Raw genomic sequence first — 22,373 nt, 5'->3', positions numbered from 1 at the left:
CATCTTTTCATGTCTCGAACAAAATGTGGCTCATCTCAATGTGGAAAAAGTTCCTCTAAGACAGTTTTAAATTGATAGCAGGGGGCAGTGCATTTAGTGTGATCAGGTATTCTGATACAAAGGGGGACATCTGGGAATCTGTTTGAAATGTGGATGACATGCATACTGTGTGTGAGATGGAAACATCAAGGTTATATGAACATGGAACCACATTCAACTCATACATGGCTGTGGTCTATTGGTGGACAATAAACACATGACTCTTGTTTATGTGTGTGTGTGTGTGTGTGTGTGTGTGTGTGTGTGTGTGTGTGTGTGTGTGTTTGTATTTGTGTTACCAGGAAAAATGCCAACCTACAAAAAAATGGAATGCGAAATAAAGGAACAGAATTCATGTTTAAACATGAAGTATGGCGTCCCTTTCATTCAGTTGATATGTACACCATGTGTATATTCAACCTGCCAGGGGACCTTTGGCTTTGATCTGTCAGATTTACATGTTCATGTACTTTAAAGGCACACTATGTAAATTCAGCCACCAGGGGGCTCTCAATCAAAACAATAACAAAAGATGGCGGGGGCTCATGGGTTAGATTTTTCTCTGCTACCCCCACCCCCTCACCCCCGATGAAAACTAACCCTGAGTTGACCGTAGTCAAGACAACTGTCCTGAACCATCCTGAAGAAGAGAATAGTCTTTATCAAAGCAGCACATACAGCAATAGTATGGCAGCTTTCAGTAGCAGCTCACACTTCCTTATGTAGTGCTATTTGACGTTTGGTTGCGGCGGCCACAACAAGACACGTCCCGGTACAACTACCGCGGCATGGAGGGAGTAAGTGGAAATTGGGAGCTGGTGTGTAGACCGAGTTCAGCTGTTTCTACAGGTATATTCCTCTAAAGTTGATTTGGTTCCTTATTTCATTGATGTATTTTATACCTGTTGTGCGGAAAGTCTGTCTGTTCTCATTGAATTGTACTGTTGCTAATAAAAAAAGTACAATCACGCCTCTAGTAACAATGTCCCTGAGCCTCTGTGCAAAACACAAATAAGATGAGGGCCAAGACGGAGACTGACTTCACTCCTTTTTAGAAAGGCATTACTCACTGGTGATTGGATATATTTCATATCTGCTATATTAATGTTTTCAATGTCACATACGACGCCTTTAATGTGCTCCGTCTCCATTTATATATTTTTCCTTCTTCCATTTTGCTATTAGACAGTAAATGTCTGTCTGAGGCTACAATGTAAGAAAAGGAAAAACACGGCAGAGGAAGGCACCTCTGAGGTCTGCCGTCTTAAGTTTACATTAAGATCTTAAGCATGAGCACAGATGTAAACACAAGTAATAAAAAAAACCGTTTGTTAAAAACAAAATCCCTTTACACTACAACATTTATTAAATGCATTTCAGCGAGGGTGTATCTTTTAAGAGGCATTAGCTATATTTAGAGGGCATGTATTGAAGCTTGTCTTACAAGTGTTTGCGGATTGTGAATAACAAAGTGAGGGGGAAAATCCATCAAAGCAGCAAAGATTTGCTGGCTCGGCGGGATGCATGTGAACTGAAATCAAATTCACGCTAACGCTGCTCAGTGACAAGAGCTTTAAAAATCCCCAACCAAGACGCAGTGTTTGATTAAACTGGAGAGGATCCCTCAGCAAAAAAAATAAAAAAATGGGAGAATGAAAACACAGTTGGCAGCAATGTCAATGTGACAAACCGGGAAGGACTTTTTTTCATGACAGCAGCTTCATCAGCTTTTCATATTGTTGGTTTCAGAACAATACACACTGAAGATATGAATGTGTTGTGTAAATAATATTGGCAGCCATGACTATCTGACAGCACAGACCTTGGTGTTGCTTTACTTCACAAGTGGGAAGGCTTTTTTTTCTTTTTTTTTGATGACACCATTGTTTCCGCATTTCACATGGCTGATTTAATAATAAAGCAATAATCACTGCACAATATTCCCCCAGAAATGTTCACTGGCAGGGAACAAAATCCACGGCAACAGAAGTCAATGTGCGAGAGAAACTCTGAAATAAGGACAAATGAGATCCCCCCGTGCAGAAGAGAGGGGAACTGAGCCACTTCTTCAAACATCATGCACGCACAACCTAACAACATGTGACACAAAGACAAAAAAGTAGGTGTCTAGTGCCTTTAATTAACCGATTGGAATACAATGTATTTCCTCTTATTTTGATTTGTGACTGTTACAGTAAATCGTTGCCCACAGCTCTAATGACAGTGTTTTGTTCTGTTTTATTTACAAATGGCAAACAAAAGAAGCAAATGCAGGACTGTAAAAAATGCAGTTCCTCGAGTGTCCACTTGAGGCTTGCCTGCAAAAGCAAAGGACTCCCCATTGGATCCCATATTAAAATGCCAATTTTTACATCCATCCATCCATTCTACAATTCACAGAGCAAACGCTTTTATCCAAAGCGACGTACATCAGAGAGTAAGTACAACACTAATACATTCATACACTGCCACTGAAGAAGCAGCGGGAGCAATGCAGGGTTAAGTGTCTTGCCCAAGGACACATCAGACATGTTGCTCAGCTGGGGATTGAACCCTTGACCTTTCGGTTGAGAGGGGTCAACTCTACCAACTGAGCCACAGCCACAGATGTCATTGGGTGAGAGGCGGGGTACACCCTGGACTGTTCGGCAGTCAGTCAATCAAAGGGCTGACATATAGAGACAGACAACCAGCTACACTTCACACCTACGGCCAATTTAGAGTCACCAGTTAACCTAACGAGCATGTCTTTGGACTGTGGGAGGAAGCTGGAGTACCTGGAGAGAACCAACACATGCATGGGGAGGCTCCTGTCAGGCGGAGATTCGTACCAGGAACCTCCTCACTGTGAGACAACAGCGCTAACCACTGCAGCTGTTTCTAGACTTAACAAAAGACAGAATATCCAACATGGCGACCACCATCGATGACGCCTCTTCAGAAACCAAAGAGGGATTTCACTGACAGCACGTCTGTCATGTATTGATGTGGAGTATTTATGATCTGGTAAATGAATAAAGACGGTGAGCCCGGCATGTTTTCCTCAATCTGCAGTGATTGAAAGCTTCTTCTACAGATACACGTCACACTGTAAGTAACCTAACAGCGCCCTCTAGTGGTTAAGCATCGCTTAGCACACAACGCAACGTCCATGTCTTATACAGTATTCGTATTACTACTCTCCAACTTATACTAAAAACTACAATACAACATCATGAGATCATCCAACAAAATCAGAAACAGTCCTGCCCTTCTCAAGCTGTTTTCACACATAAACACCTGAAAAGTTCCTGAAAATTTCAGGTGTACTACTGCTGAAATCTTCCTGACTTGCTTGTTCACACACGCACCTCACAGCAGGAGACTATTCATGTCGGAGGGGAGAGAGGTGGGGGGGGTTCATAGGAAGCAAGACATGACATAGGAAGTAACGACGCAGACTCCTTTAAAATATTTTCCCTGGTGAGTGCCAGATCCAACAATAAAAACAAAGCTTTTGAAAGAAGCTGAACTATTTTCAATGCCAGACTATGAGTACTTATACAATGTTTTATGAGCAATGTAGTTTTAGAGGCAAAATTGGAAAACATTTGCTGAGCGTTGAATAGTTATTACGCTATGTGAAAACATGACAGATATGTCCTGATTCAGGGTCAACAGGTTCAGAGAAGGGAGCCTGTGAAGCTTTTAGAGGAACAAAAGAGCGTTGGCTAAACCTGCCATGCTTTTGTGGATGAGATTCTCTGGCATTATAGAGAAAAATACAGTTATTATGTCCTGGATTTAGACACAGATTCTTTAACAGTGTGTTTTTTTTAGACTGAGTCAGTCCAGTGAGAGTATGGACTCATTTGCAGGAATTAATTAAGCTAAAGCAGCAGAAATAAAGAGCAGGAACAGACTGTAAGTAACTGTCAGATCCAGGCCAGATAGATGACAGCAGCACAGAAACCATTTATAAAACTGGGACAGTGTTTGACGTCCATATAGGCAAATCAAATATGTAACAACATGTAACACGTCATATATTTAAGTGCGTCAAAACCTTCTGAAGAGGACCTCATCCTTGTGATATCATTTATAACCGTCTCTTATCAAACAAGTCTCTTTATGAATTATAGTCAGATTCTGATGCAGTAGTTTTTGGAAGCTCATGATCGTAATCTATATGCTTCTGTCTTAATTATGTATGTTATAGATATTTATTTTAAAGCAGACAGGTATTGTGTCACAATGCTTTTATGTTCACCAATAGTTAACAATAAAAAGTGGATATTATACAGTTGATATTAGTGAAGTAAAAACAAGTCTTAGCCATGCTACTAACATCACTCTATTGGTCGGTCCGTGTGCCCACCACTTTGGTCAACACTTAAATATGTCCTGATGAATTTGATCCATTTCATTTGAATTCTGCACCTATTCATGGTCTTCAATGGATAAATCTTTCTCACCTTTACATAGAGACCAACATGAGCTTAAAGGAGCAAGATGTAAGATATCTCTGAATTAAATTATCAAATGACTGTACTTTATCATCAGGCATTAAGGAAACATGTTGAAGTTCAGATTCTGGTCCTGAATGGTCTGTATTTGTTTGGAGCAGAGAAGGTAGGCGGTTTCAAGGCACCCCCACGCCACAGTTTTGGACACCCCTTGGAAACAGCAAACCAACAGGTGTTGCAGCGATGGAAGTGGGGAATAGAAGTGATTCAGATAGAAGTGATTGTACCCGACCTAAAAAGACTATGCATGTTTCTAATAAACTCCACGAGCAGAAACGTGCTCAAACTAGGATCAATATTGGAGATGCTTTTGAAAAATGGAGAGAGGTTAGAACACAGAAAGGTTTACAGACCCATGCAGAGCTGGATAAACACTGAAGCTTCTGTCAAAAGTCAAAAGTCAAAATGATGTATGACAAGCCTAGAATGTAAACACACTGAATGAAGAAACTGCAGGGATGGATGGATAGGCTTTGGATAGTTCAAGGTACCAAGCTACCTTGTGACGTAACTGACATCTGTATGCATGAATGCATCAAACTCCAGTCTCCTGGCTTTGACTTTCCCTTCCATCAACCAACACATCAACCAAAAGAGAAACTTTGTTGCTCCATATTTATCAGCTGAGCTCAGACCTCCTAAAAAACAATACCACTGAACAAGGTGTTTTTGATGCCTTGGAAGGTTTTTAAAAATATATATTTTTATGTAATTAAACAGAGCATTCAATATATATTTCCTGAAACTTTTAATCAACTGAAAAAGGGAACTTCAGCTTTAAAGCCGAGTTCTGCCGATCCCAACCAGCTGTTATTTGGGTGAAATTAAAAAATCTAGCAACCACATGAAGTGACGCTTTTAAGAGGCTCTCCAAGTACATGTACAGAGAAGTGCTGTCAAGGACGGCTTTGAGGCTGCACAGGCTTCACAGAGGAGAGCTGATAAAAGAAGTGTTGGCTGTAGTGTAACAGTGCTGCACAGAAATACCTTAAAGTGGGTCAAAGTGCAAACAGCATGTGCCTGCCTGTGATGTACAAGAAGAAGAGTATTATGGGAAGCACTTAAGAGAAAATGTACCTTACAGCTACGAAGGTGAGTGCAAGTTGACCCATCAGAGAGTTCTGCAGCATGAATATATTCAGATAACATTTGTGCTGCTAGATAAAAGTCGACATTTTTAAATAGCTCAAACAGCTACGATAACTAATCTGTTGGATTCAAGGTTTTTAAAATGTCCAATTAGAGGAAAGTTTTGTTTTAAATACATCCCCAAAAACAAGTCTGTGGTGTCACGGGTTCAGCATGGTGCTTACGATGAGTTCAGTTTGATCACAGAGGCATGGCGTTGAAATATAACGGCGGAATCCTTGCCCGGCTTTGTGAGGAGAAAACAGCTTTTCCTGGTGAATTAGGACTAAATCTAACACAGCAGGTATTCATCAGCCTTCTTCATGAAACACGAGCCAGGAGGTGCTGTAGCTTTTAAAAAAACAAAGCAGCCCCCTTAGCAGGACATCAACCCACAACCCAGCATGCTAAGCAAGCAAAGTACCGCTAATAAAAAAGAAAACAAAAAAAGGGTGTTGTGTAGAGAGCACTACAGAGCATGGGCATTACACGCATAAAAAAGTGTGAGGGAGGATTTAATTAAGGGGGTCTGGGGGTCCTCGAGTAGATGTCATTTCCTGCATTCTGATGCATTTTAAGACCTTTTGATACATTTTTCTGGCTTAAGCATTTAACATTTCATAATTTTATTTGGATAAAAGTGGATGCCCACTGTCAAGTCATATTAGAAAATATTAAAAAGCAGTCGCTCTTAGTGACAAAATTCTAAGAAAATTCTTAGAATCAGGACATTTACTAAGATTTTTCCCTCAAAGTTAAGACTATATCTTTGTAAAGATAAAAGTTCTTCACAAAGTGTCTTAGCCCTTAAGAGAGCTCCTCAGGTGTAAAACTGATAGGAGTAGTGAGGAGGACTTTGTGGAGGAAACGTCCTAAATAAACCAATTCAAATTCACTAATTTAGATGTTATTATTCCACTCCATCTGTTTCCTTTACTGCCGTTTCTTATGAATCATCTTCTCATCCTTTAGGTGATTCTTTACATTTATTCAACTCTTAACTTCCATGCTTTAGTAGATGCGGATTTAAACATCTGTTTTAATGAAGCTATAATTGTATGCAAATATTTACATCCTTCCTGCTGGAGCAATCCTCAGTGTAATATTAGTTGGATGTATCTGTTTCTGTAATTTTCTCCTGAATAAAACCCTCCCAACACAGGACAGAGAAGTAGATTCTGATCAGATTCTGTATCCCCCCCCCCCCCATTGCCCCTTCTGCCAGTGCAGAACTATGACGAGTGTAACTCAAGAGTAACGTCAACGTCACATCCAATACCTCGCTGTTCAGATTCAGGTCACATTGAAAAAGATCCTACTTGTTTTTGATTTATGAAAGTGACCCAAAAAGATCTCTTTCCATTTGAGTTGTGATGTTCATTCTGTCGTAACATTTTTAGATCTGGGTCACATATTGCATGTGCAAAAAAAAATCTAACCTGGGTCACTCAAACCTGTAGTACAAATGTAGCCCAATAGAACCCAACCATTATCAAAAATGAAACAATTGTTCATTGAATAGGAAAAAGCACCGGAGAAAAGCAAACACTCATTCAACAGGTTGGAGGGAGAAAAAATGAAACATTGATTGTGACTAAGTCCTCCAGAGGATATCATTATCTGTAGTTCTCAACTCAGAAATAAATGTGATATGAATCAGAGCAGGAGTCATTTAAATGACTCATTTTTATTAGATAAGAACTCCAGTGATTCTCATCTATATGTTCAAGGGCAAGCAGAGACAGCTCATAGCTAAGACAATTTTGAACTGAAAATTGGCCGTAACAGTCTGAACCCGACTACAATGGTAAATACTGTAGCAGCGATGTCATCTGTCCTTGGCCTCTAAACCTTGGCCTGTGTTGTTTTCAACTTTGAGATTTAGTGTTAGATTTTCTAGTACTGATAACCTGTTTTTGCTTAAATCTTTCAGTTTTTGGAAGCAGTAGAACAGCAGAACATCAGTTTTCTGGTTAGGTTAGGGACTTTCTTGTCTTTTGGTTTACTTTGTGTGTTCAGGTAAGTTAGTGTCATAAAAGGAGGTCATTGGTTCTGTTTCTTAATTGTGCTTTTGTTCACCCCGAGACAATTTTGCCTCAGTTGTGATGTTTCATTTTCTTTGTTTGTAATAAATCACTGTTGTTTAAATTCTATAATTTGGTCCAGCATTTGGTTTAAGGGACCAGGGAGGAAACAGTTCTCTTTTTATGTTATGTTGCAGACCTACTGTCCCCCCCCTTAAATGATTGTGTAACACCCTAAACAAACGCTCCCTGTTTGTTTCATCAGCCTTAACAGCCTGTCTTTTTGTAGATTTCAGAAAATTTGTCATTCACCAAAATATTTCTACTTTGTGTTGGTGATGTTGAAGTGTTTTATTGCGGGTAACTTACACTATTACTGAAATCATTCAGCTTTTTGTATTACTACTCAGATTTTCAAACAATATATAATGAATAACTTTTCTTTTTCTTTGCTGAAAACCGATCTTATCCAGGACAAAATCAGTGATTTGATCTGAACCATAAGAATTAAGATCCATTATTCCCCTACGGCAGCGCTAAGCACTGCACCACAGTGACGCCCCCAAACCACTGCAGGTTAGATTAAAATAAAATATTGATCAAAATAACTAATATTAAGTCTAAAAAGGACACAAGTTGACCAATTTTGATCCCATAATTTGGTGGTGACAGAAGCTCACCCCGTAGGGAATTTGTTTGGGTAACTGAGGGTCGCCGGTTCAGGTTCGAATGCAGACCATAATAATAATGAAGTTAGTCAAACCCCAAACCGCTCTGGTGCGCTCCCTGCGTAGCAGCCCGACTCTGTCATCTTCATTTGCTTTCGAGGTAACTCTGGAGTCCATTAACTGTGTCGACATATGGAGTGAGGAGAGGCGTTTGGGTATCTTCAGCAAAGAGGGAAAGAGTCATTACCTCACCTGCCTCCTCCTCCTCAACACACAGACACACACAGAAGTTGTCCTGGGAGAACTAACAGTAACTCTGTCTGTGCATATTTTATGACAAAGATGAAAATAGTTGACTGGAAACTCCAACAACAGAGACTCAGATTTGCAAGGAGCAGATCTAATTGCCTGCTTAGACAGCCTCATTCCTATGCAGCTGGCTTCGGAGAATACTAACCTGCGCCTAGAAGCTCTGATATTTCAAAAGCAAGTGTATACGCGTCTGTGTGTGTGTCTGTTAGATAAGTGCATCAGGCAGTGAATCCTTCTATGTTCATATACCAAAGATACAACGTTGATAATGACTGTGCAGGGAATTTAACTTCCTATTCTTCATCGCTGAAGACAAAGTAAAAAAAGAATCACAATTTATTTCACTGAATTAATAAATTGGCACCTTTCTTTTATTGTTCATTTTCTGAGTATGAAGCTGCAGCATCAGTAGATCAAGAGTCTTCTCAAACTTTTACCCTTTTTTAAAAGAAACAGAACGATGAAGAGAATCAGAGCCTCTTCAGTGTTTACTTTGTGAATGTTATAAATAACTGTAAAAGACAGGTTCCTCAGATATATCTGTAGAAAAATGTTACATTTAAGGCAAACAGAGATGAACAAGTACTGATCACACAGTGTGTGATCATGCATCGTTTTCACTGAAAGGGTTTGACAATGAGCAAACTGTGTCCAAGCACATTTTGCAACCTTAAGTCCATCTCTTGAAATTGTAAGATAACCACCAAAGTATCCCTTACACCTTAGAGGTTCTCAAACTTTCACAATGAGCACCACCTCAGAAAACATTTGGCTCTCCAAGTGCTGCCATTATGACCAACGATGAAATACAGTAGCAAAGGGCTTTTTAACTACATGTTCTGTATACACTGGAGGCAATTGTATTCCTGATCTGAATATTATTCACTATTGACTGCTGTTATTGACCGCACACCACGCACTGCAGCCAGGGCTCATTCTCTCTGCCACTCCAAAAAAGAAACTTGATGTAACTCAAGTCATACTTCCTGTTTTGTTTTGTCTGGTGCTTGGGGGTGCCAAAGCTTCACTGGCACTGCTAACGTCACCACTTGCAGATTAAATCAGATCAGGCTTTCACACTTGCAGAAAAGTCCTGAAAAAGTCCTGATATTTGCCACGCTAACAGCTGTATTTTCACTCAACCTTCACACTGAGGTTCTCCTGCCAGACTCCGAGTATTTTTTTTCCACAGAGAGTCCGAGTGAGCTGATGTGAGAAAACCGCAGGATATTCTCTGGAGAATTCACCTCTAGCCAATAGGAGGTGGAAGTGATGTTTATATACAGTGACTGCTGCACGGTGCATAGACTGTCTGCATGTGACCGCTACAATCTTCATGCACGTAATTAAACGGCTGCATTATGTTTTCTGTTCATCAGTATGTTGTTCTCCACTCTTTTGTTGATAGTGGGGTTCTGTTGAACTACACATAGCATCGGTATAAGGGCAAATATTCTCATTATAGCATTGTATCATTGTAGAGGTGAGGTCCCTTGTATAAGCCTGTTGGCTTCTTGACCTATCCTGACACACCTTTTATATTTTTGTTAATCCTATTTGATGTATTCTTATATGTGTGCTAATAAATAAATACTTATATGTGTGCTAATAAATAAATACATTAAATTAAAATAAATAAATATAGCGGACTCTGTTGCTTCATCCGCTACTTCTGCATAGTTTTTTTATTTCTCGTCTTACCTCAGTAGACCCCCCGCACGGATAGTCTCCCGCTGTGAGGAGCATATGAAAACAACCAGATCAGCAGCATATGTGAAGTTATTTCGATATTTCGAGGAGTGCATATGTGAAAACGGCAAGGCTCCAAGTGTTATCCAAGAAGTAGCCCTAGAGTACCACAGTCTGAGAATGAATGGCCTCGAGGGTTTGCTGATCCTTTTCACTTAACTAATCTCCAACAACCATGTGGTAAAACCCAACACTATTACTACATAGACCAGGGATATACATAGTCTACCTTGTAACCTTGCATTCACATGTGCAATGAGGGCACACTAAGATCATTTCCCGACTAAAGTAAGACATTTAATTCCAGACCATACCGCTCCATAGCAACCTGATCGTTATGAAAGTGCCAAGAGGAGTTTTGTTACATGCAAAACGTTCATCTCTTAATATTGTCAAGTCACGACAGGGGTTGTAACAGAACAAAGCAATCACAAAGGTGTTTGCCATTTGCTTTTTGACTGTGCCATAATTTCTGTCTAAAAACATGGCCTGAGACTGCTCGACTCTTTCATCAATTTGTCATAAAGTCTCACTGACCAGCTGAAAATATCTCTTTCTGTTGCTTTTTAATGAGTCCGTGCTGCAGGATCCTCTAGGCACAGACATTTTTACATTCCAACACTGGCATTTGGAGCTGCCAACAGAGCCAGGCCTCTCTGGGTTGTCTGTGTTGGGCACTCTCTCTCGCTCATCGTTTTTCCTCACACTGTTTTACTGATAAAAGGCTTTCCTTGAATGTTGTTTTTTTTTGACTGATTTAAGCTCTCAAAGCTGCTGTGGGGGCCTGCAGGTGTACACCAAACCAGTCAAGGTCAGACAGGAACAAAGAAAGAAACAAAAAGGTCTTATTTAAATATCCCAAGAGTCATGTTGGGTTTCCATGAGTCATGAATGAAACATGATTGAAATGGATACACGGGAGAAGAATACATGAGAAGTGGCTTTGATATGAGACATGGATGAATTCTCTTCTTGCAGTCCTTTGTGGGAGCTTTACAATTCCATTTATTTCAAACTGTGAGAGAAGCCCTCTGACTGACTGTGGGCTCACTGTTCTTCTACTTCCTGCCAAAAACAAAGTTTATTTCTGGAGTGTCTCCACTGCGACTGACTCCACAAAATTGTTTTTAATTGGGGCTGAGAATAAAGCATCTGTGCAGCCAAGTGTGGAGGAAAGTGAATTATGGTCCGAGGTCAACTGAACATTTCCAAAATGACATTTTGAAAATGTCACTGCCTTCTTTTTTTCTTTTTTTTCTTTCTCTTGTTTATCATAATGGGATAATGTCTCTCCATTTCTTCAGCTGTAACCTCCTCCTCGTTTTTCTGTATTCCTCAACCTCCTGTCATACAGAATACAACACCTACGCTACCACGGCTCGTGCAGGCAGAGGTGAACGGACGAGAGATGAGACTTGAGGATGACGATAGCGATGTGTGCAAATGAATCACTCACAGAAAGCACTCAAGAATAATATCAAGGGGAACATGGAGAGAAATACGCTTTGGTTTATGATAACTATAGCGCAACGTTTCAACCAAGAGGTCAGGTTTGGTTCAGTACAGTTTGGTACGGTTAATCCTGATCTTGCTTGCATTTCCACAACCAACCATACAGCACTAAATCACAGCGGCGGGACATAGTGTAGACGGCCAATGAATTCAACAAAGAAGAAGAATGTAAACACAGATCAATGATTCCTAGGAAGGTCTGCGTGCTCTCTCTCTCTCTCTCTCTCTCTTGGTTCCCATCTCTTCCTGCACGGAGCCATCGCTCTCTCTCCCCTGCTCTCACTCGCTCTATTGTACACACAGCAATCTTTTGAATGAATGAAAAAATGAATAAAAACAGGTCGGAAATATACTCGGGCGGCAATAAAGTTACCTCGGGGGGCCCGCCCAAGTATCGTCTATGTGTGGGAAACACTGGACTCTCTCAAAATCCATGGTATATTTAAACATGGTGCGTTTCCTGTTTGTCTTTATTACCGCTGTCACATAGTAAGTGACGATTCTTTCAACCAATCAACGGACTGCGTGTGTCTAGCTCCACCCTTAAGGGTCAGATTGGTATGCTTGGCACTCCAACAGAAGGGTACCAAAAAAAGTGGGACCATTCCCAATTTTTGACAGTGGAAACATCAAAAAAGTTGTACCGTACCATACAGAACTGAACTGGACCGCTTGGTGGAAACGTGACTTAAAGGACCACAATGAACGTAGAGATGTATATGTTCTCATTCACACCTCATGCATGGGAAACATTTCCATCAATGTATTGTTCAAAAGGCATTCATCTCTCAGGGTAACTCATCGATTATCCTCAGTTTCTTGCAGATAAAGCCTCACATTGTTCACAGAGTTACTGGAAACAAGTTATTTGTGACGTTGGTTTTCAAAGCGTGTGTTGGCATTCATGGGCTCGCCATGTTTTCATCACCAGACAGAAAGAACTGATTCATCGCGATCCTGCTGCTGAGTCACCTCATCACTCAAATTCGTGGCACATATTTCCGACATACTTTTATATCACAAACAATTCGTGTCTGATTGAGCCGTAGCCTCTGAGTGGATTTCCAGAGGCATCTGGATGAGACACTAAAAAGTCAAACTGAAATTTTAATTTAGACTTAATGGCTAATTTCACCAATAAGACCAACAATATACTAATATGTGTCTGTGCAATGAAGATCAAATGTAAAAACTTCTGAAAAGTGCCACATCTGAGGTGATTTGAAAAAGTGACCAGTTTACCTTCTCTCTCTTACACCTGACTTATGAAATGGGTGTGGGAAGGTTTTTTTATATTTTGAACATTAAGAGCAAACATTATTTAAAAAGATGGTAAAAACACATGGTATGTGCAGTATCAGAGCGTGCAGCGTGAGGTTGTGCAGTCCATTTCAAGAATACAGAGGCCGACTTCAAGTCTCCAAACAGCCGCAACTCTCTCATTCTGCTAAAACTCAAAACACCCAGAGGCTAAAGACTAACAGGGTTACACAGAATGTGTTTTAGCCAAATGTTTTTGGGTCGTCCATCTCTCTCAGCTGATGGAACGGACAGTCTTTGTTTTCAGTTAATACAGCTGTGAAAACATGCTGCACGGATTAAACATTAAAGATTTGGGTCACATTTAAAGGTCACATATTATCTTCCTTTTCAACAAGTTTAAGTAAGGGTCAAAGGTCTCCAAAACATGTGTGTGAAGTCTCTTGTTCTGAATCCACTCTGATCCTGTATTTGATCATGTCTATAAACCCCTCTATTTCAGCCCTGCTCAGAACAGGCTGTTTCTGTGTCTGTAACTTTAAATATGTAAATGAGCTGTGTCTGACCACGCCCCCTCTCTGGAGGGCTTGGGTGGCTCTGGCTTTCTCGCTCCATGTCCTATTGTAGCCTGAAGGCGGACTGAGAGGGCAGAACAAACACCTGTAAAACAAGTGCGATTTAAAAGTAGTAAAGTAAAAAATAATCATTTAACCACATTAATCCCCAGATGACGATACATTGTTAGGTACGTAATCCTGAGTAGAAAGTGTCTGAAAGTGTTTAAAACTTAATGCGAGAAGACTCTAAATTTCAGTTTGACTTTTTAGATGTCTTATTGGCCAACATGGCCAATCATTTTAGGATAAAACATGTTTTTTTTTGTAAAATTAAAACATTTGAGCCGTAGAATTCACTTTTTTTTGTTGCAGCTGGATGTGTTTGAACTCACTGAGTGGTGACGATCTATTTGTTCTTCTCTCTATCTGAAGGGCAGATCACCCCGGGAGACGGTGACTCACCTCGGGTGTTGCTGGAGAGCCGTTTGCGTTGGCTGGTGGACGTGTTGTGCGGCAGCAGTGTGTTGGTATGCTGGTGGTTGCTGTCGATAGGGCTCGTGGCGATGATGTTATCCTTGTACTTGTTCATCAGAGCCAGCTTGGTGTTATCACTCACTGTGGAGAAGGGGAGTATTTAGATGAGGAGGCAAATAAAAGCTCGGACGTAGTAGAAGCTCAAACTGAAAGACTGATCTCTAAAATGAGACTGCAGATGTTTGGAAAAACAAAGTGTTGTTGTCTTAAGCCTGGCTCACACTGTAGGATGATCGGTCCGGTTCCTCCTTCACGACAAACGCGGGGTCATTCCCGACTCTCTGAACCGATTATTTTATCAGATTATTTTGTAGTGCGAGTGGTATAAAGATCCAAAATTAATCAATTAATGTTGGGGACGCCCTGGTTTATCTCAAACATGTTTGATATTTAGAATTTAGAATTTTGACGATTGCGTCATGAAAGAGTCTGGCAGAAGTCGTGTGTGACTACAATCACCACAGGAGACGAGGGAGGAAAGTAATAAGTGGATAGTCGTGGCGACTGGCAGCAAGATGCAACCTGCACAGGTGCACAGGACCATCTGACCTCCAGCTCTCCCTGAAGATTACACAACCCAGGTTGTCCATTTCTTTACCCAAAACTTGATTGATTGTTTTATGTTTTTTCCTCTCTGCACAAAGCATCATAATTACACATTTAACTGCCCGCTTGGAGTTCCTTGGTTGGGCCACGATAATCTTAATGGAATCCTGTAGTCTGTGATGTGCAAAGATGTCTTGACACATCTTGTTGTGTGAGCATGTTTGAGATTATGGAGAAGAATATCTGTTAGCCGAAATCAAAATCTGTAAGGATTTTAAAAACTCCTGCCGTGTGAGCCTCGGCTTTAGCTGGATGTGAGAGGCTTTGAAAACCATAAAGCGAGCATACAGCGATGCTAACAAACAGGTCTAACATCTGGCCTGTTGTTGAGTGTTGGAAAAGTCAAACAGCTAATTTAAAGAGAGAAAAGCTGGCATGAAATGAAAGCTCATTAAGGGAATATGCAGAAGGCATCAGAGGGTGAAATCATCTAAATGGGGAATGTTAAGAGACAAAGTTACAATACAAATCATTAAAATAATATCATAATGGAAGATATTTTCTGAAGCAGCGTCCTCTGAGGAACAATTCACCTTAAAAAAAAAGTACAATGATATAGTCAATTAGTCAAACACATTCTTAGCCCAACTACCAGCAACACCTTTGGGATGTGATGTTTGTCTCCCGGTTGGAGTGTCTATTAAATCAGATTAAGATATCTGAAAACTGCTGGGTGGATACTGATGGTGTTTTTAATTCATGGTCCATAGAGGAGGAATCATATATGGAGTCGTCGTGTCAGAGAATTAATTGCTCTTAAAAAAAAAAAAAGAAGATAAATAATCACTGTAATATTTCCTCATCGCTTAAAAATAATCTAAACTTTGAAATATTTGCACCTTTCAGACATTTAAAGCATTTCCAGCAGCATTATTTTACTTAATAACTTGCTATAGTTAATGTTCTAAAGGCATTTATTGTCTAAAGTGATCTTATTGGTTAACTTATTGAATTACAAATTCTACTGGTATTAATGATAAAATGTAAACATACAATAATGTGGGTAATCTCAAGATGGAGAAGCTGAAGCACACTACTAGGAAGCACAGTAAGCCTTTGACAAAAGTGAATGTTACTGTATGTCTATTAAAGACAAATGTTGCCATGTTCTGCCCTCTCTGTGGAAGTGATGCATCTCATGTTTGGGAAAAACACAAAGAACACAACATGTAGGCGTGCGGGTGGCAGAAGTAGTCTATAGGGACTTGGGTTGGGAACTGGAGGGTCGCTGGTTCAAGTCCTGGTGCGGACCACAATATGGAAGTTGGTCTGGTAGCTGGGGAGGTGCCAGGGCAAATCCAGCGCACTGCTGAGGTGCCCTTGAGCAAGGTACCGAACCCCCAACCGCTCTATTGCGCTCCCTGTTAAGCAGTGTGTAGCAGCCACTCTGACATCTCTCCACTAATGCATGTCCACAGGTCCTTTTTGTGCATGTGTGTGATTTGGGCCTATGTGTGTGAGAAGCATGTCCCTCAAAAAAAAAAAAACAACGGGTGTCAAACCCGAATTTCCCCACGGGGATTAATAAACTAAATCAAAATGAAAAATAAAAATCTAAAATCAAATGAAACCTTCTTAAAGGACCTGATGCATCATTTAATCAATGCTGTAAATCTTGAAATGTATTGATTTATCGATTTGTACATGCACCTTTATTAACATGCAAAGTGTAGCTTTAAGGATTAACATGAAAAATAAATGAATCCCATCTGTCAGGTTTACTGCATATGCACTGTATATAAGCAAAATAGATTTTACAAGTGGAAACAGGCAGGGGATGAGAACTACATAATATTACATTCATTCACTTGTTTATGTATTTATTAATTTTCCATTGTTTTCAGAGAAGAAAGGTCGGCTCAGCAAACATGTTTACTGAAATAAATACCATTTCAGCCTTCATTCCCACTGCCATTCTCTGAGTGACCTCTGTAGTTGTTGCCATAGTTCAATATACTTTGCATGGCTTGCTGTCTGTATGTTCATGTCTCCCTTTAACCATCTTCAATGCATAATGCACAGGATTACTGCGCTCCCTGCACCTCCGAGGTCGGCCCTCTCAGATTAACCGTCACCATCGCTGATCTCCTGACGAATCCAAGCAGCGAATCAGCTGCTGATTGAAATTCAGAGGGTATATGTACCTGCTTCTCATGGGAGTGGTGCTGCACTCCAACGTCCACTGATTAGGAAAATTAAATATAAAATACAAATCTTTCTAGGAGAAATTATTGGCAGAAACACAAACGGCTTTAGTTATTACAAGTGTGGGGGATGAAGTCTTTGAAAAAAACAAGCTGTGGTTTTGATATGAATATCTGCTCTGCTGTACTCTGAGATCTTAAATGTTTTTATATGGATTATGAACCTGTTAAAGAACACATTATATTGAAAGTTTGTTCTCCTGTTGTTTCTCTTTAGTTATTCTAACTTTAACATTTCTGCTGAAATATTTGCACCTATGTAAGAAAATCAACCCATGTTCAGGTATTTAATTTAAACTTTAATTAGTTGTCTTTGGTTTCACGCTGTTTCGCTCAATTATTGCAACAGTGTGAACATAATTAAATTGTTCCCTGCCTAGAAAATAATTCATCTTTTACACTTTTACTCTCTACAGTACTTGACAATTTAACCGTTTTGACGCTCTGTCTTATCAACATAATCACTCCTCCCCGTTCCATCACCATTACAGTCGCTAACGTTACCATTAGACCGATCAGCCTGTTAACACACTTAGCTGCTACTGCTAATAGTACACATACCTTTACCATTATGGCTGACTTTGTAGCTTCAAATCTATCTCATTCATTGTTGTTGTTGCTCTGTTTGTCTCCATCCTTCTTCTTTTTGCATCTCCCTCTATCCCACTTTCAAACCCCGACACAGTTTTGTCAGATGTCTGTTCATCATGAAACTGGTTTCTGCCTCTTAAAGGAAGACAATGCGATTTTCAACCCATATCCTCTGAAAATAACTCTGTGAGTCATGACTGTCTACAATGGGTGTAACACCCGAGTCCCACTGTCTGTGATGCTTTCAGAGTTTTCCCGAGTCCTAGCTTCACTTTGTTTACATCGTTGGGACGGCCGCCTGACTCCTCCCCTCGTGTATAAAAGTTGTTTAATTGAGGGACTAGAGAAAAGAAGAATAACATACTGTACTCACTGCTTAACTGTGTTTCTAGATCACGCTCATTTCAGGTAAATTTACATGCAGTGTGAAGATACGAGCATAATAAAGATCGCTAGCATTAGCATGCTAACACAACAATGCACCGCGAGTTGTTTTGGTTTCATGCTGGTGCTCAAAGGCGACATCTGCTGGATCAAAAAATCACATATTCTTACTTTAAAGGAAGTGTTCTCTTCCCACGGTAACTTTGCTAAATGCTGCTTATTGCTCATGATGGATTAAAGGCAGGGTTGGTAATTTTCTCCAGATTCCCTTTTTAAGATTTTTTTATCTTCAGGTCCAGACAGACTCATGTGCCCTGAAAAAGGAACGAAGAAAATCTGTCATCTGTAGCAGTTTGTAAGTCTGTAAAAACTCTGACCAATGTCTGCCACGAGGTACCAATCTGATGAACCAATCAGGCGCCTCCCTGTCTCCCTGCTTGTTCTCTACCCATCGTGTGCACTAGCCCACACTCAAAGCACGTCACAGATGATGGAGTTTATACTATGAGTTTGTTGTTTGCCGTTGTGAGTAGTAAAATAGTGTTTTTTTACATGTAATAGTTTAGTGTTTACTTACCGCTGAATGAGACATGAGACGACGTAGTTTCTACACAATGCAAGAGATGAGCTGAGGTCCACTTCTGGGGCAACAGCGCTCGTGCATGTAAGTGAGGGGGCGTGGCTTTAGAGGGAGCACAGAGGGGAGGGGGTGAGTGTAGACGGAGCACTGAGGGAATGCTACTTTCAAAATCATGCTAGTTTTTGAAAATGACCAACCCTTCCTTTAAGTTTGGATCTTTGTAGATAATATAACACAGAGTAAGTTATTTTACCTGCTCTTGAGATAACATTTGTTATGAGTTGGTGCTATAAGAAATAAAGATCAATTGATTGATGACTCGACATTCCTTTTAAAATAAAAGCTGTATCATTGTCATCTGAACTGCATATATATGCATCCAGCAGACACAGAGCACTGTTAGCATTCATTAGCTCAAGGGGCTATCTGGCCTTGTGTGCAGATACTTCCACAGCTGACAGTAGAGGATACTATCAGAGAAATCATGTATTATGTCCCATTTTTATATTTTCTGGAGTGTTATCTCTGACTATACATCTTTAAATATTTCCCAGATAGATAACTCCATCCTCTGAGAATTGGAAAGTTTTTTTGTAACTTTAATAACAAAATGCAAAAAAGAAAACAACTATGAAATGGTTGTACTGGATAGAAAACTAATAAGATTCGACTGAGAAATTATCATCTTTTATCGTTTATCCCTCATGGCTGAGACTGCTGACTGTTCACGCACACTCAACTAACAGTCTTTTCCTGACTGAGCGTCAGTCAACGTACCAGGTGTAAGGTCCATGTTATTCTTGTCATTGCAGCCCTGGAGGGAGTCCAGTGTACGGGTGACTTGGCTGGCAAACTCCTCGCCACCATTCATACACTCGCGCTGCAGATGGTGACGCAGGTCGGTGATGTCGTACTCGTACCTGGGGGGATGAAGATAGGGGGGGGAATCAATTAATGTCACATCACTTGACTTATTTAGCTTAGAATGAATATTACAAGCGGCTAACATGCTTGATGATGCAGTGTAGATTTCAAATTTGCGACAACATGTTCTGATAGATAAGAAGTTTTTTAATCTTCAGCTTCAAAACTGAGTAAATTAGAAAAAGTGTTGCCAGCTGAAATTGGAGACAAATCAGTTCCAATCCATTTACTCTCAGCTACTGCATGTGTTGGGGTTTAGTATTTCTGATTACATCTCACCCACATCCACCCAAACCCTGCTTGTACCCATCTAGAATCGGTGTTTCCCGAATGCTTAGGGTGCCGCTGGAGTTCGGGCCCTGACCCCTGGAGTTCCTCAGGCTCTCTCTGGCCTGGCCCCCCATCAGCACAGAGGGGATGTAGTGGATCTCATTAGCTGCCTCAGCACTGGCGCTCTTCTGGGGCTGAGGGATGCGGCGGCGTTTACACCAGCGCCTGCGGGTGTAGAGGATCAGGACCAGGCACAGGATGGACAGCAGAAGGGCGATCATCCCGCCCTGAGGGGAGGAGGGTGGCATTTGGAGGGGAGTCAGAAAGAACATGGGGGGATAGAGGGGAGAGAGAGAGAGAGAGAAGAGAGAGTCAAAGGGGAGAACATATTGACAGAATTGTGCCAAGTGGAATATTGATCAAAGTCAAAGCTGTGATGCCAACAGCACAATTTGAAAAATGTTGTAGATGCAATTTAGTGAACGCTACTTGGAGAGGTTTTTTTTTCAGTGGAAGGGGCGCCTCATGCTACCGTGTGTTCATTTCACCTTGAAACATCGCACAATGAGTTCAGAACACGGCTCCAGGCTGATCTCGGGTAATCTGTAATCAAAGGTCAGCAAGTATCAACTTCAGAAACCTTTTTTTTGTTGTTTGTTTGCAAATTGTACAAAGAGATACAGAGATTTTTGATGCAAGTCTGCAGCAGTGCTGTTACAAGCCCCGCTGTCAGAACCCACATATTAGTGTCCCAGTGTGGGATTTTTAACGCGTTTTAGTAACGCAGAAAAGGGGCAGGACGTATAAACCAACAGCAGGAGCTTCACATAGGCCACACACTCAAGCCATGCACACACACTCTTCACTCTGCTTTGACCTTTAACCTCACAGTTGTCTCTCCCCTGGTATACCTCCTACTGTATGTCGGCTCAACAATGAAACAACCACCACCTCTTGGGTTCACATTGCAGGACGAGGCATGCTAGACTTTGTGAATTATTAAAGAACTCCAGTGTGTCATCAAGTCCACCATTTGGCCCCACCAAACAAAAACAAAACCTGAACTTTTCAATGGTCCAAATCCATAATTCACCCGACCACTGGATCAGCCGCCCCAAGTGCCAAAACCATTTCTTAATAATAAACAGTAAGTTTATTTATTGTCCACTGTTTGACTTCCAGTTTTCTGGTATAGCCACGACTACATGCTGGGGCGGCTGAGGATCAGTGTTAGAGTCGGTCGTCTCTCAACTGCGAGGTTGGGAATTCGATCCCCAGCTCCTGCAGCAACATGTCTGATGTGTCCTTGGGCAAGACACTTAATCCCAAGTTGCTCCTGCTGCTTCTTTGGCGGTGTATTAATGTGTATGAATGGGATATACTGATGGCCACTTTGCACAGCAGCCTCTACCATCAGGGTGTGAATGTGTAGGTGTGACCTGCAGTGGAAAAACACTTTGAGAAGTCAGAAGATTACAGTAGTTAGTGTATAAAAGGCGATTGTTTTGATCTCATGATTGTCTTTGTAACAAACAACAACCACGATTATGCTTTGCAAGAGACGCTCTTTGTTCTGTTCTTGATGCTTTAGAAAGCACTGTATTTCAAGATAATTCTAGGTTATCACAACTCATTTGATTTGTTATGGACTACATGATTAGTAATAATTAAATCATAGCTCCTTGCTGAAGTAATTGTAGAGATTTTGAAACACAGATCAATACTATAATCAGCTAATGACAGGGTAAGAAACACAGCGTAGTCTGCCTTCTTTCTATTTTGAGTTTGTTTGCCTTTGGTTTATCCTAAACAAGTTTGGCTAACCTCAGGTTTTTTTGTTTGAAACCTGAATGATAGTCTGCCTGCTCGTCTCTTAGGGAAAAGTTATAGAGAAAAAAACTCACAGCCTGTAAAAACACAAGAGACAATAGTCGAATATGACTTTGAGTATCAGCTTGTATTTGTACTCCAGGAAGCATTGATACCAGACGACTGGGTCGGGTTACATGACCACTTTCATTTGACTCTGTGTCTTTGTGATTTTAATGAATCGTGAGCGGGGGTTTGTGGGGTTGAGGGATGTGGCAGCATCCACACCAGCACCTGAGGGACAGAGGATCAAGCTCGGGCACGAGATGGACAGATGAAGGGCGCTGAGCCTGCCCCGAGGACAGGTTAGCAGGCGGGACGGAGACACAATCAGACAGAAAGCAGAGAGAGCGAGAACGGGAGAGCGAGAGAGAGAGAGAGAGAGCGAGAGAGTCAAAGAGGGGGCAGAAAAAAAGAAGAGTCAGAGAATCCAGCCAAGAAGCAGGATATGGATCAAAGTCAAGGCGATGGACAGTTTGAAATATCAGACCATATCTCCTCCATGCAGATAACTCGACAGCTCTAACTCGTCCCTATTGACTGAAAGGCGTCAAATTAAAGCAGTGACAGGAAGAATAAAAAGATAGCATGCAGACATGACTGTAAGGAGACATCTTTTGACATGTACTGTACGTTCATGTGATCAATTCTTTGTGG

At 40.9% G+C, this 22,373-nt stretch overlaps 1 protein-coding gene across 1 annotated transcript in view; it reads right to left on the bottom strand.

Moving 5' to 3' along the window:
- Nucleotides 1–22,373, bottom strand: part of astn1 (astrotactin 1) — a 412,066-nt gene that overhangs the window by 305,566 nt on the left and 84,127 nt on the right. Inside the window, exons 3-5 of the mRNA XM_061043889.1 lie at nt 19,884–20,134; nt 19,431–19,573; nt 14,217–14,369 (exon numbers count right to left, since the gene is read on the bottom strand). Of these exons, the coding sequence (XP_060899872.1) occupies nt 14,217–14,369; nt 19,431–19,573; nt 19,884–20,134 (547 nt within the window). The remainder of the gene's footprint in view (nt 1–14,216; nt 14,370–19,430; nt 19,574–19,883; nt 20,135–22,373) is intronic.

The sequence above is a fragment of the Labrus mixtus genome, chromosome 8 (genome assembly GCF_963584025.1).
Source record: "Labrus mixtus chromosome 8, fLabMix1.1, whole genome shotgun sequence".
NCBI lineage: Eukaryota > Metazoa > Chordata > Actinopteri > Labriformes > Labridae > Labrus > Labrus mixtus.
The sequence above is the reverse complement of the archived record's forward strand: the minus strand, read 5'-3'. Positions and strand labels throughout refer to the sequence as shown.